The sequence below is a fragment of the Panulirus ornatus genome, chromosome 19, assembly GCF_036320965.1.
Source record: "Panulirus ornatus isolate Po-2019 chromosome 19, ASM3632096v1, whole genome shotgun sequence".
Taxonomy (NCBI): Eukaryota; Metazoa; Arthropoda; class Malacostraca; order Decapoda; family Palinuridae; genus Panulirus; species Panulirus ornatus.
Genome location: NC_092242.1, coordinates 69,988,711 through 70,004,741, shown reverse-complemented (window position 1 = coordinate 70,004,741; position 16,031 = coordinate 69,988,711). Strand labels below are relative to the sequence as shown.

General features: G+C 42.1%; 2 protein-coding genes across 19 annotated transcripts in view; both read right to left on the bottom strand.

Moving 5' to 3' along the window:
* LOC139755660 (FMRFamide receptor-like) overlaps positions 1-16,031 on the bottom strand; it is a 786,605-nt gene that overhangs the window by 254,248 nt on the left and 516,326 nt on the right. The window lies entirely within an intron of this gene.
* Positions 743-4,055, bottom strand: LOC139755297 (uncharacterized). Its single transcript, XM_071673407.1, has 2 exons — positions 1,224-4,055; positions 743-1,018 (listed from the first exon to the last, which is right to left on the bottom strand). Exons 1-2 carry the CDS (start codon positions 1,410-1,412, stop codon positions 848-850), a joined length of 360 nt encoding a protein of 119 aa, XP_071529508.1. The 5' UTR covers positions 1,413-4,055; the 3' UTR covers positions 743-847.

Here is a 16,031-nt window from a genome sequence, read left to right as displayed (position 1 = left end):
TCATTCTCTTGTAAGGGTACGTCCACACGGTCGAACAGTGTCCGTCAGACAAACACTTTTACCATATCATAAGGCGAAGCAGGATAATGTCATTAGCGTCGAAACGAGGGAAGTTGATAAAGCAACAAACAGTGGTACTATATGAAGTTGTATACCACAGCTTCTACTCTGCTCATCAAGCAAAGATGGGCAGACAATGTTCCAAGCTGATGTACGCTAGCAACACACAGGTATTCAAGTCAGTGTTAGTGTGGACTTGGGCGACAGGTGGTTGTTGCCAGCGTCTAGTGCGGTACATCATTACCATGGTGCACAAGAAGATTAAAAACAAAACCAAGAAAATTGCACTATGCAGCATGATAATTGCTACACTATGTGAGGACAAGGAGATGACAAGAAGGGAATGGTGCAAGAACTGGTTACAAAAACGAAGCGAAAGGGGAAGCCATGCAACTATTTTACATGAACTGCGAATTGGTTATGAATCAGACTTCACAAACTATATGCGGATGGACCCAAACAGCTTCTACCACTAAATGCAGAAGGTAAAACCTTTTATAACGAAGCAGGGCACCTGTATGAAAGAGAGCATTTCACCAGAATCACGTCTAGAGGCAACGTTGATTCACCTTTCCACCGGGTACTCCTACACTTCCCTTCAATACAGAACAAGAATATCTAAGCAGAGTCTGTCTACAATTATTCCTGATACGTGCCAAACCATCTATGATGTGCTTAAGGATCCATACTAAAGGTAAGCAATGCTTCTTTGTGGCAGGTTAAAGGCAGGTAATAAAAATGACATGCATAATGTGAAGGACAGGCCTACTATTGAGCACAGACATCGCTAAAGGAAGCACAGGTCATCGAAACACCATAATGTGGGGGTGTAAATTTCGTCAGCACCAACCCCCGACTTCTTTGATTTCTCCAATTTGCGTAGCTCTCTCCCGAATTGACTACGAATGGATTCTATTTTCTTCTTCACTTCAGAAGTAATGACAGATAATCCACTTTTCTGAAGTTCTGCAGTTATATTATTAATTGCCGCTACGCGTTTGTTTCTGTCTTTGTAAACTTCTGCCCTGACGTTCCATAAGCATGGGGGTGTAAATTTCGTCAGCACCAACCCCCGACTTCTTTGATTTCTCCAATTTGCGTAGCTCTCTCCCGAATTGACTACGAATGGATTCTATTTTCTTCTTCACTTCAGAAGTAATGACAGATAATCCACTTTTCTGAAGTTCTGCAGTTATATTATTAATTGCCGCTACGCGTTTGTTTCTGTCTTTGTAAACTTCTGCCCTGACGTTCCATAAGCATGGGTTCTGCCGGTATAGATCGATTAACAACAGGGTCTCTCTTCTATCCCAATGGCAGCTTTTCTCCATGACAGACGTCCGGCTAGCCATGTTGACAAGGCAGGTGAGAATTAATCAACTAACAAACTCAAAAAATCCGGTAACCAAGTAACTTTGTTCATCGTGTGCCTGGTAGTATCGTATACTTCCACGCCTCTGTTCCACCAGTGTCCGAAGTTCCGATACTACGAACATGGATAGTGTCCGGTACACCTCTAGGTGCTCGCTTCTCACGTCATCAGTGAGCCTTTCCGCTTTCTATTGTTAACTGGTAACAGTGTTTGTCCGACGGACATTGTTCGACCGTTTGGACGCACCCTAAGGGGCTGTATGATGCCCCATCTCCCACGCACTTCGGCAGCAGCATAAGCTTCTCTGACTCCTGCTTCCTCCAACAGAACTCATCTGGGACATCACCAAACCCCTCTCCTGCAGTATCCTCACTTAGCAGAACCTACGGCCTTGCTTTTTGCAGCAAAATGTATAAAACTTCAGTAACGAGTCCTCTCTCCTGCAGTCTCCAGGAGATCCAACATTTACGCAAATTCTCCCACCGAACATCAGCCTTATCACAACTCACAGCTTCTACAGAGGCACTATGCAGCTACGTTATGATTCACAGCGAACAATTTAGAACCAGCAATTTGAGACACATGCCTTACCTAACGTTTCCTAGTCATGCACATTTTCGTATGAGCGTTTGCAAGGCTGTTTTCTGTTTGATGCGCATTTTCGTATATGTAAGGCCATTTTGTACTTACCACCCAAGACGTTGAAATCAATTTGCTATATTTGTTGACAGCACACACGGCCTGGCTATGGCGTCAAAATAATCTGCACTGATGGGCGACACAACACAACAGAGGTTGACTCCCGTCATGTAACCAGCAATTCATCATTCTGTTTCACAACAATTAATGTTGCAGTCAAGCGACGACAGGGGAAGGGGGGGGAATAGGGTTTAACAAAGACTCTGTGACCTCCGTAACCCTTTTTACGTCACCAGTGACATTATAACCATATGACAATAATCTAAACTGATGATTGCGACAGAAAAAATAACTGGAACTTCCCACTTCCGTGATTACTTGTCTGTATTACCTATCCTTTCCTTCTTATTACTTTCTTGTAGTCTACCTCTTCTCTCTCTCTCTCTCTCTCTCTCTCTCTCTCTCTCTCTCTCTCTCTCTCTCTCTCTCTCTCTCTCTCTTGGCCTTATCGATTGTCTCATTATTTTCCCTTCCTTACATTCTTTCTCCTTGGCTATCAGGCCAATTTTCCTCCCTCCATTTCATCTTCGTCTCCCTGAACTCGGTGCTGACTAGAGGGGCGACACATGACTTTAATCATCCAAGTTCCTCACCTTCTGACACACCCGTTGCCAGCAGTTCAGCTGCTACAAGACAAACTCGCGTTCTCTCCTGATACATCTGTCCCTGTATAGATATATCACTTGTCTAATACTCCTTGCATGACATCCAATCTTGAATACAGGCTAAATAACTATTGGTGGTATATTCCTTCGAGAGTTTTATAGTAGGGTTGTGAGGCATAGCTTATTTAAGGTTGTGAGGCAGGGTTTTATTGTAGGGTCGTGATGTATAATCTTATTGTAAGGTTGTGAGGAATAGACTTAGTGTAAGGTTGTGGGGAACTCTTACTGAAGGGTTGTGGGGCACAGATTTATCACAGGTTTGTAAGCCATAGTTTTATTGAAGAGTCGTGTGAGGTACAATCATACGGTTATGAACTATAGTTTTATTGAAGGCCTGCGGAGAAAAGTTCCAGATCTGTGAACTACAGTTTCATTGTAGAGTTGCGTGGCATATTTGCATTGGAGGCTTGTGAACTACATTTTCATTGTAAGGTTGTGCGGTATAGTTTTCCTGTGGGAGTTGTAACCTATAGCTTTATTGTAAGCCTTGGTTGTATAGTTTTAATGTACAGTTATGAAGTATAGACTAATCATAGGGCTGTAGGAATAGTCTTATCGTCCGGTTGAAAACTGAAGTTTTACTTTACACGGGAATACACAAGCAGAGAAGATAACAGACCTGATGGTCCATGACGGGGTTATCGGCTACAGGAGAGTCAAATAGGATCCTGGATTTTCTATTCCTCTTTGAGACAGAGATAAGACAACACAGCATGAAGGGACCTCCCTGCCCGTCTCTCCCTCTTGCACAACACACGACAGGGGTAAAAATAGCTAAGGTGCGCCAATCCGTTTTGTGCAGAACACCATGGACTGTGTTGAGCACCATTAACTGTGTAGAGCACCATGAACTGTGTAGAGCACCATGAACTATGTAAAGCACCATGAACTGTGTAGAGCAACATGAACTGTACAGAGAACCATGAACTGTGAAGAGCACCATGAACTGTAAAGAGAACCATGAACTGTGTAGAGCACCAAAAACTGTGTAGAGCACCACAAACTGTATAGAGAACCATGAACTGCGTAGAGCACTATAAACTGTGTAGAGCACCACGAACTGTACAGAGAACCATGAACTGTGTAGAGCACCATGAACTGTGTAGAGCACCACGAACTGTACAAAGAACCATGAACTGTGTAGAGCACAATGAATTGTACAGAGAACCATGAATTATACAGAGCACCAAATACTGTACAGAACACCAAGTACTTCATAGAGCACCAAGCACTATATAGAACAAGTATAGTATAGAGCACCAAGTACTATACAAAGCACCAAGTACGGTATAGAGCACCAAGTACTATATAAAGCACCAAGTTCAGTACAGAGAACCAAGTAATATATAAAACACTAAGTAGCAGGGGAGGAGAATGTATAATTACTTCATACGAAATTTCAAGATTCGGTCTTAGCATAAGCCTGGATTGGTTTTTACGCTTGAGGAGAGGGAGAGGGAGAGGGAGAGAGGGAGGGAGAGAGAGAGAGAGAGAGAGAGAGAGAGAGAGAGAGAGAGAGAGAGAGAGAGAGAGAGAGTCTTATACTTGTAACACCACCCGTACGATGAGGTATCCCAGGTGAGGTCATGGCGACAGGCTTAAGTCATGAGACTCGTGCCTGTCTAAACATTAAACCTTCTGCCTCTCAGGTTTTCATCTACTGCAGTTTTACATATGACTGTGGTAGCTGGCAAGCTTCCAGTGGCTTGACATGCTGCCAACTGGCTCGGGAAACGCGAGAGATGCCACCTGCTCGCTCTTCCTGGGGCAATATTACGATATCTTCATCCCCTATCTTTAGTACATTGCCCAAATATCTTAAAGGTACTCTGAAGTGACAAGCGGTTATTTCGAGACTGCGTACTCTCTCTCTCTCTCTCTCTCTCTCTCTCTCTCTCTCTCTCTCTATATATATATATATATATATATATATATATATATATATATATATATATATATCCCTGGGGATAGGGGAGAAAGAATACTTCCCACGTATTCCCTGCGTGTCGTAGAAGGCGACTAAAAGGGGAGGGAGCGGGGGGCTGGAAATCCTCCCCTCTTTTTTTTTTTTTTTCTTAATTTTCCAAAAGAAGGAACAGAGAAGGGGGCCAGGTGAAGATATTCCCTCAGAGGCCCAGTCCTCTGGTCTTAACGCTACCTTGCTAACGCGGGAAATGGCGAATAGTTTGAATGAAAGAAAAATACATATATATATATATATATATATATATATATATATATATATATATATATATATATATATATATATTTGTCGCTGTCTCCCGCGTTTGCGAGGTAGCGCAAGGAAACAGACGAAAGAAATGGCCCAACCCACCCCCATACACATGTATATACATACACGTTCACACACGCAAATATACATACCCATACATCTCAATGTACACACATATATATATAATATATATATATATATATATAATATATATATATATATATATATATATATATATATATATATATATATATATATATATATATATATATATATATATATACACACACACACACACACACACATACATATATACACATGCACACAATTCACACTGTCTGCCTTTATTAATTCCAATCGCCACCTCGCCACACATGGAATAACATCCCCCTCCCCCCTCATGTGTGCGAGGTAGCGCTAGGAAAAGACAACAAAGGCCCCATTCGTTCACACTCAGTCTCTAGCTGTCATGCAATAATGCCCGAAACCACAGCTCCCTTTCCACATCAAGGCCCCACACAACTTTCCATGGTTTACCCCAGACGCTTCACATGCCCTGAGTCAATCCATTGACAGCACGTCGGCCCCGGTATACCACATCGATCCAATTCACTCTATTCCTTGCCCGCCTTTCACCCTCCTGCATGTTCAGGCCCCGATCACTCAAAATCTTTTTCACTCCATCTTTCCACCTCCAATTTGGTCTCCCACTTCTCCTCGTTCCCTCCACCTCCGACATATATATCCTCTTGGTCAATCTTTCCTCACTCATTCTCTCCATGTGCCCAAACCATTTCAAAACACCCTCTTCTGCTCTCTCAACAAAGCTCTTTTTATTTCCACACATCTCTCTTACCCTTACATTACTTACTCGATCAAACCACCTCACACCATATGTTTGAAGACGATATATATATATATATATATATATATATATATATATATATATAAATATATATATATATATATATATATATATATATATATACATATATATATATATACACACACATATATATATGGCTGGAAAGGATCACAATTTTGCGCATGAGTCCACGGGGAAAATGAAACACGATAAGTTCCCAAGAACACTTTCGTGTAATAATCACATCACACCTAGTTACGTCTCTTCGTTGTATATCAACTGGCTGTTATATTTCTCTCTTGTGTCTTCCCTGATGATGTGATTATTACACAAAAGTCCACTTGGGAACTTATCGTGTTTCATTTTCCCCGTGAATTCATAGGAATATATATATATATATATATATATATATATATATATATATATATATATATATATATATATATATATATATATATATATAATATTTTGTCGCTGTCTCCCGCGTTAGCGAGGTAGCGCAAGGAAACAGACGAAAGAATGGCCCAACCCACTCACATACACATGTATATACATACAAGCCCACACATGTACATAAACATATCTATACATTTCAGTGTATACATACATCATATACATACACAGACAAATGCAATGCATATATGCACATAATTCATACTTGCTGCCCTCGGCCACCCCCCCCGCCCCCTCAGTCTCTAGCTGTCATGTGTAATGCACCGAAACCACAGCTCACTTTCCACATCCAGGCCCCACAAAACTTTCCATGGTTTACCCTAGACACTTCACATGCTCTGGTGCAATCCATTGACAGCACGTCGACCCCGGTGTACCACATCGTTCCCATTCACTCTTATTCCTTGCACGCCTTTCACCCTCCTGCATGTTCAGGCCCCGATCGCTCAACATCTTTTTCACTCCGTCCTTCCACCTCCAATTTGGTCTCCAACTTCTCGTCGTTCCCTTCACCTCTGACACATATATCGTCTCTGTCAATCTTTCCTCACTCATTCTTTCCATGTGACCAAACCATTTCAATACAAACTCTTCTGCTCTCTCAACTACACTCTTTTCATTACCACACATCTCTCTTACCCTTTCATTACTTACTCGATCAAACCACCTCACACCACATATTGTCCTGAAACATGTCATTTCCAACACATCCACCCTCCTACGCACAACTCTATCTATATAGCCCACGCTTCGCAACCATATAACATTGTTAGAACCACAATTCCTTCAAACATATCCATTTTTGCTCTCCGAGATAACGTTCTTGCCTTCTTAAACGCTCCCAGAACCTTCGCCCCCTCCCCCACCCTGTGACTCACTTTCGTTTCCATGATTCCATCCGCTGTTAAATCCACTCCCAGATATCTATAATACTGCACTTCCTCTAGTTTTTCTCCATTTAAACTTAACTCCTAACTGACTTGTCCCTCAACCCTACTGTACCTAATAACCTTGCCCTTTTTCACATTTACTCTCAGCTTTCTTCTTTCACACACTTTACCAAACTCAGTCACCAACTTCTGCAGTTTCTCACCCGAATTAGCCACCAGCGATGTATCATCAGCGAACAACAACTGGCTCAATTCCCAAGCCCTCTCATCCACAACTGACTGCATACTTGCCCTTCTCTCCAAAACTCTTGCATTCAGCCCCCTAACAACCTCATCCATAAACAAATTTCACAAACAAGGAGACATCACGCACCCCTGCCGCAAACCGACATTCACTGGGAACCAATCACTTTCCTCTCTTCCTACTATTACAAATGCCTTACATCCTCGATGGTGATGTGAGAAGGAGATGGAGTGAGTATTTTGAAGGTTTGCTGAATGTGTTAGATGACAGAGTGGCAGATATACTATGTTTTGGTCGTGGTGGTGTGCGAAGTGAGAGGGTCAGGGAGAATGGTTTGGTAAACAAAGAAAAGGTAGTGAAAGTTTTGCAGAAAATGAAAGCCGGCAAGGCAGCGGGTTTGGATGGTATTGCTGGGGGGGGGTTTAAAGGAAAAGGGGGTGGGCTGTGTTGTTGACTGGGTTGGAAGGGGTATTTTAATGCATGTAGGGCTCAAAAGGGAAAATACCTGAGGATTTGGGGGAATGGGTTGCAAAGTGCCATTGTAAAAAAAGGCAAAGGGGGTAAGAGTGAGTGCTCAAATTTCAGAGGGGAAAGTTTGTTTGAGGAACCTGGGAAAATTTTATGGGGGGTAAATTTATTGAGAGGGTGAAGGCATGTACAGAGCATCCCAATTTTGGGGGAAAACATGGGTTTCAGAAGTGGGAGGATGTGTGGATCAGGTTTTTTCCTTTTAAGAAAGTATGTGAGAAAACTTAGAAAAGCAAATGTTTTTTTTTTCTTCTTAATTTTCCAAAAGAAGGAACAGAGAAGGGGGCCAGGTGAAGATATTCCCTCAGAGGCCCAGTCCTATGGTCTTAACGCTACCTTGCTAACGCGGGAAATGGCGAATAGTTTGAATGAAAGAAAAATACATATATATATATATATATATATATATATATATATATATATATATATATATATATATATATATATATATTTGTCGCTGTCTCCCGCGTTTGCGAGGTAGCGCAAGGAAACAGACGAAAGAAATGGCCCAACCCACCCCCATACACATGTATATACATACACGTCCACACACGCAAATATACATACCCATACATCTCAATGTACACACATATATATATAATATATATATATATATATATATATATATATATATATATATATATATATATATATATATATATATATATTATCCCTGGGGATAGGGGAGAAAGAATACTTCCCACGTATTCCCTGCGTGTCGTAGAAGGCGACTAAAAGGGGAGGGAGCGGGGGGCTGGAAATCCTCCCCTCTCGTTTTTTTTTTTTTTTAATTTTCCGAGGGAAGGAGCAGAGAATTGGGCCGGGTGGGGGTATTCCCTCAGGGCCCAGTCCTCTGATCTTGGCGCTACCTCGCTAATGCGGGAAATGGCGAATAGTTTGAAAGAAAGAAAGATATATATATATATATATATATATATATATATATATATATATATATATATACACACACACACATACATATATACACATGCACACAATTCACACTGTCTGCCTTTATTAATTCCAATCGCTACCTCGCCACACATGGAATAACATCCCCCTCCCCCCCTCATGTGTGCGAGGTAGCGCTAGGAAAAGACAACAAAAGCCCCATTCGTTCACACTCAGTCTCTAGCTGTCATGCAATAATGCCCGAAACCACAGCTCCCTTTCCACATCCAGGCCCCACACAACTTTCCATGGTTTACCCCAGACGCTTCACATGCCCTGAGTCAATCCATTGACAGCACGTCGGCCCCGGTATACCTCATCGATCCAATTCACTCTATTCCTTGCCCGCCTTTCACCCTCCTGCATGTTCAGGCCCCGATCACTCAAAATCTTTTTCACTCCATCTTTCCACCTCCAATTTGGTCTCCCACTTCTCCTCGTTCCCTCCACCTCCGACATATATATCCTCTTGGTCAATCTTTCCTCACTCATTCTCTCCATGTGCCCAAACCATTTCAAAACACCCTCTTCTGCTCTCTCAACCACGCCCTTTTTATTTCCACACATCTCTCTCACCCTTACGTTACTTACTCGATCAAACCACCTCACACCACACATTGTCCTCAAACATCTCATTTCCAGCACATCCATCCTCTTGCGCACAACTCTATCCATAGCCCACGCCTCGCAACCATACAACATTGTTGGAACTACTATTCCTTCAAACATACCCATTTTTGCTTTCCGGGATAATGTTCTCGACTTCCACACATTTTTCAAGGCTCCCAAAATTTTCGCCCCCTCCCCCACCCTATGATCCACTTCCGCTTCCATGGTTCCATCCGCTGACAGATCCACTCCAAGATATCTAAAACACTTCACTTCCTCCAGTTTTTCTCCATTCAAACTCACATATATATATATACACACACATATATATATATATGGCTGGAAAGGATCACAATTTTGCGCATGAGTCCACGGGGAAAATGAAACACGATAAGTTCCCAAGAGCACTTTCGTGTAATAATCACATCACACCTAGTTACGTCTCTTCGTTGTATATCAACTGGCTGTTATCTTTCTCTCTTGTGTCTTCCCTGATGATGTGATTATTACACGAAAGTCCACTTGGGAACTTATCGTGTTTCATTTTCCCCGTGAATTCATAGGAATATATATATATATATATATATATATATATATATATATATATATATATATATATATATATATATATATAATATTTTGTCGCTGTCTCCCGCGTTAGCGAGGTAGCGCAAGGAAACAGACGAAAGAATGGCCCAACCCACTCACATACACATGTATATACATACAAGCCCACACATGTACATAAACATATCTATACATTTCAGTGTATACATACATCATATACATACACAGACAAATGCAATGCATATATGCACATAATTCATACTTGCTGCCCTCGGCCACCCCCCCCCCCCCCCTCAGTCTCTAGCTGTCATGTGTAATGCACCGAAACCACAGCTCACTTTCCACATCCAGGCCCCACAAAACTTTCCATGGTTTACCCTAGACACTTCACATGCTCTGGTGCAATCCATTGACAGCACGTCGACCCCGGTTTACCACATCGTTCCCATTCACTCTTATTCCTTGCACGCCTTTCACCCTCCTGCATGTTCAGGCCCCGATCGCTCAACATCTTTTTCACTCCGTCCTTCCACCTCCAATTTGGTCTCCAACTTCTCGTCGTTCCCTTCACCTCTGACACATATATCGTCTCTGTCAATCTTTCCTCACTCATTCTTTCCATGTGACCAAACCATTTCAATACAAACTCTTCTGCTCTCTCAACTACACTCTTTTTATTACCACACATCTCTCTTACCCTTTCATTACTTACTCGATCAAACCACCTCACACCACATATTGTCCAGAAACATGTCATTTCCAACACATCTACCCTCCTACGCACAACTCTATCTATATAGCCCACGCTTCGCAACCATATAACATTGTTAGAACCACAATTCCTTCAAACATATCCATTTTTGCTCTCCGAGATAACGTTCTTGCCTTCTTAAACGCTCCCAGAACCTTCGCCCCCTCCCCCACCATGTGACTCACTTTCGTTTCCATGATTCCATCCGCTGTTAAATCCACTCCCAGATATCTATAATACTGCACTTCCTCTAGTTTTTCTCCATTCAAACTTAACTCCTAATTGACTTGTCCCTCAACCCTACTGTACCTAATAACCTTGCCCTTTTTCACATTTACTCTCAGCTTTCTTCTTTCACACACTTTACCAAACTCAGTCACCAACTTCTGCAGTTTCTCACCCGAATTAGCCACCAGCGATGTATCATCAGCGAACAACAACTGGCTCAATTCCCAAGCCCTCTCATCCACAACTGACTGCATACTTGCCCTTCTCTCCAAAACTCTTGCATTCAGCCCCCTAACAACCTCATCCATAAACAAATTTCACAAACAAGGAGACATCACGCACCCCTGCCGCAAACAGACATTCACTGGGAACCAATCACTTTCCTCTCTTCCTACTATTACAAATGCCTTACATCCTCGATGGTGATGTGAGAAGGAGATGGAGTGAGTATTTTGAAGGTTTGCTGAATGTGTTAGATGACAGAGTGGCAGATATACTATGTTTTGGTCGTGGTGGTGTGCGAAGTGAGAGGGTCAGGGAGAATGGTTTGGTAAACAAAGAAAAGGTAGTGAAAGTTTTGCAGAAAATGAAAGCCGGCAAGGCAGCGGGTTTGGATGGTATTGCTGTGGAGTTTATTGGAAAAGGGGGTGACTGTGTTGTTGACTGGTTGGAATGGATATTCAATGCATGTATGGCTCAAGGTAAAATACCTGAGGATTGGCGGAATGCTTGCATAGTGCCATTGTACAAAGGCAAAGGGGATAAGAGTGAGTGCTCAAATTACAGAGGTATAAGTTTGTTGAGTATTCCTGGGAAATTATATGGGAGGGTATTGATTGAGAGGGTGAAGGCATGTACAGAGCATCAGATTGGGGAAGAGCAGTGTGGTTTCAGAAGTGGTTGAGGATGTGTGGATCAGGTGTTTCCTTTGAAGAATGTATGTGAGAAATACTTAGAAAAGCAAATGGATTTGTATGTAGCATTTATGGATCTGGAGAAGGCATATGATAGAGTTGATAGAGATGCTCTGTGGAAGGTATTAAGAATATATGGTGTGGGAGGCAAGTTGTTAGAAGCAGTGAAAAGTTTTTATCGAGGATGTAAGGCATGAGTACGTGTAGGAAGAGAGGAAAGTGATTGGTTCTCAGTGAATGTAGGTTTGCGGCAGGAGTGTGTGATGTCTCCATGGTTGTTTAATTTGTTTATGGATGGGGTTGTTAGGGAGGTGAATGCAAGAGTTTTGTAAAGAGGGGCAAGTATGAAGTCTGTTGTGGATGAGAGAGCTTGGGAAGTGAGTCAGTTGTTGTTCGCTGATGATACAGCGCTGGTGGCTGATTCATGTGAGAAACTGCAGAAGCTGGTGACTGAGTTTGGTAAAGTGTGTGAAAGAAGAAAGTTAAGAGTAAATGTGAATAAGAGCAAGGTTATTAGGTACAGAAGGGTTGAGGGTTAAGTCAATTGGGAGGTAAGTTTGAATGGAGAAAAACTGGAGGAAGTAAAGTGTTTTAGATATCTGGGAGTGGATCTGGCAGTGGATGGAACAATGGAAGCGGAAGTGGATCATAGGGTGGGGAAGGGGGCGAAAATTCTGGGAGCCTTGAAGAATGTGTGGAAGTCGAGAACATTATCTCGGAAAGCAAAAATGGGTATGTTTGAAGGAATAGTGGTTCCAACAATGTTGTATGGTTGCGAGGTGTGGGCTATGGATAGAGTTGTGCGCAGGAGGGTGGATGTGCTGGAAATGAGATGTTTGAGGACAATGTGTGGTGTGAGGTGGTTTGATCGAGTAAGTAACGTAAGGGTAAGAGAGATGTGTGGAAATAAAAAGAGCGTGGTTGAGAGAGCAGAAGAGGGTGTTTTGAAATGGTTTGGGCACATGGGGAGAATGAGTGAGGAAAGATTGACCAAGAGGATATATGTGTCGGAGGTGGAGGGAACGAGGAGAAGTGGGAGACCAAATTGGAGGTGGAAAGATGGAGTGAAAAAGATTTTGTGTGATCGGGGCCTGAACAAGCAGGAGGGTGAAAGGAGGGCAAGGAATAGAGTGAATTGGATCGATGTGGTATACCGGGGTTGACGTGCTGTCAGTGGATTAAATCAGGGCATGTGAAGCGTCTGGGGTAAACCATGGAAAGCTGTGTAGGTATGTATATTTGCGTGTGTGGACGTGTATGTATATACATGTGTATGGGGGTGGGTTGGGCCATTTCTTTCGTCTGTTTCCTTGCGCTACCTCGCAAACGCGGGAGACAGCGGCAAAGAAAAAAAAAAAAAAAAAAAAAAATATATATATATATATATATATATATATATATATATATATATATATATATATATATATATATATATATATATGTATATATATATATATATATATATATATATATATAATATATATATATATATACATATATATATATGTATGTATATCCCCAGCATTACTGCCTGGGTCGCTACCACACAAGACCGTAATGAGCCAACACTTACCCCTCGGGCGAGGGCATGTTCGCGGTACACGTCAGTCCCTTACCTGCAAATATAAAAAAAATTTATGTCTTCTTTTTCTACGTAATTTCTTTATCAAAATTCACCAAATGTCTTATTTTTGTTAAGATTATTACCATCATATGGCAGACGCACTTCAAAGGGCCTTTGTTCATGTCTTCTTCAGTGTGTCGGGGGTAAAAAGACGATGGGCATCAGTGAATTGGCTGGCTCGTATCATGTCTCTTTATCATTCACTTTCTTTGAGGAAAAAAGAAAAGAAAAACGGAAAGCGTGTTTTTTTTTTCTTTCTTAAGACGTTTAGTAAACTGACGTCTGTTCTTTGGGAAGATGTACGAGTCTAATTTCTACAAACACTCGAAATTCCAAGGGAGGTTAAAGCTTTAAGTTATGGACGTATCGTTTATTCAAGCGATTAAAAGACAAAACTGAGAAACATATGGCTTTTCTTATGACATTCGCTCAGTACCTCAACATGCTATTTCTTTATGCATCTTGTCTGTCCACGATAAGTAATAACAACACCTTGTATAAAGCCGAAAGAACCCTGCACCAGAGTGTACTCTACTTAGTTACAGTCGTCCGCCAGGTTGGCGTCATTTACAAGGCTTTGTATGCCGGGTTAACTTTGTCCGCTGGATTAATTTTCTCTACTGAATTAGCTTAGTCGGCTGGGTTATAGTAGGTTACTCTGCTAGATTAGCGTCCCTGTTTGGTCAGCGCGGCTTCCTTTTTCACTGCGTAATTACTGACAGAGAACTAACACCACAGTTCAGCATTACATACGGGTTAACTAATTCCCAGTTACTTAGCTTCAAGCCGTAAGGGATGAATAATAATCTTCACACATATGTACCAAATACCAGTCAAACTATTATATCAATAATGTGGATGATCTTAAAATAGTAGATGCCTATATAGAATAAAAGATCATTCCACACATACTGTATGGCTGTGGGAGGAGCTACATTCGTATACGTATCCATGAATAAAGAAGGCTTCTCGAACCTTTTACAAGGTCCAAGATGAGACACGTGGCTGGTAAGAAAGCTATGAGGCTAGTAATCATCATTCGAGAGATATGTGATTTACAGCAATTGAGGAAGGTACAAGACGGACGCACAGACTAACAGGCAGATAGACGACACTGACGACGTTACTACCCTATTCGGTGGACACAGGGACTCTACGGTTGAAAATGCTATACATAGACATTTTCGCTCAACCCAAATTTTATCGCCTTTTAAAGTAAAGTAACAACAGTTTACTTAAATTGACTTTTTCAGCATCTCTTCACCCCTCCACTTCCTCCTCCTGTCCAACTTCTACTTCTCCACCTGTTCCTCACCCTTAACCTATTTCCCCTCAACCAGCCTCTTGTCCGCCCTACAGAGCGTGTGTACCACCCGTCACCAGAGGTATGTAGGGCCATAAAAAACCCAAACAGGGTATCTCACGCGTCAGCAGTCACAAGGAGGGCCGTCACCAGTCCTGCCCTATACAGCGTGTAAGTGTGTTCACTAGAGGCAAATAGGGCACCAGTCCTTGCATTAACCAACGTGCTCTATGTGGGACCACCCATCCACTTCTAGTCCCTTCCCTCTACAACGTGTTGCACGTGTCAAGAGACACATGTAGGGCCATCAGTTCCTGCCCTATACAGCATGTCCTGTGCAGGGCCAACAGTCTTTGCCCTATATGGTGTGTCCTCTTCCGGAGCACCAGTCTGCCCTGTACTCCGTGTCCTATGTAGGGCACCAGAATTGCCCTTCACGGTGTGTCGTAGGCAGGGCCACAAGTCTCTGTCTATACAGCATGTCCCGTGCAGGGTTACCAGTCGCCACCCAATACAGATTCTCCTAAGCTGGGGTTAATGAGTCACTTCCCGATATTCCTCAACGAATTATGATATTCTGGTTAAGGCGCTAAGAGAAATATGGTTCGTCGTCTTCCTCATGTTAAGACCTTTTTTTACCCCAAAATTTCATCTTGAGAGAAATATACAACAATTTCTTGTTCGTCTTAACATAGTTGAACGAGTGAATAAACTTGATTCATTGAGTAGAAACATATATGTGCCTGTAAGAGACGTCTTCAATGAGGTTACAAGCGACTTAAACTTGGGCGCTATCACACCCGGTAAATAAACACTGATACTCTCCCACAAGGCAGTACTGTTGTTGCCCCGACCCTTACAATGCTTCGCGCGTTCAGTTAAAACCGCGCACTTCACAGTAGCCATGAGAGGTTAATAATCCCTCATTAAGGCCTTAATAAGTCACGCTTATCACTAGCATACACCAAGAGGTAATTGCCTCCTACTTCATCATAATTACTGGTCGAGAGAAATGAATATTGCACGACAAAATGACATGAGGTATCGTTTTTAACAAAGGTCTTCCCAGCCAAAC

Excerpts from the sequence above, each read along its gene's own strand:
- LOC139755297 (XM_071673407.1), bottom strand. The coding sequence starts at position 1,412 with ATGGCTAGCCGGACGTCTGTCATGGAGAAAAGCTGCCATTGGGATAGA. Across the intron at positions 1,019-1,223 it reads TTCAGAAAAGTGGATTATCT|AAAAGTGGATTATCTGTCAT; the intron begins GTCATTACTTCT and ends GCAGAACTTCAG.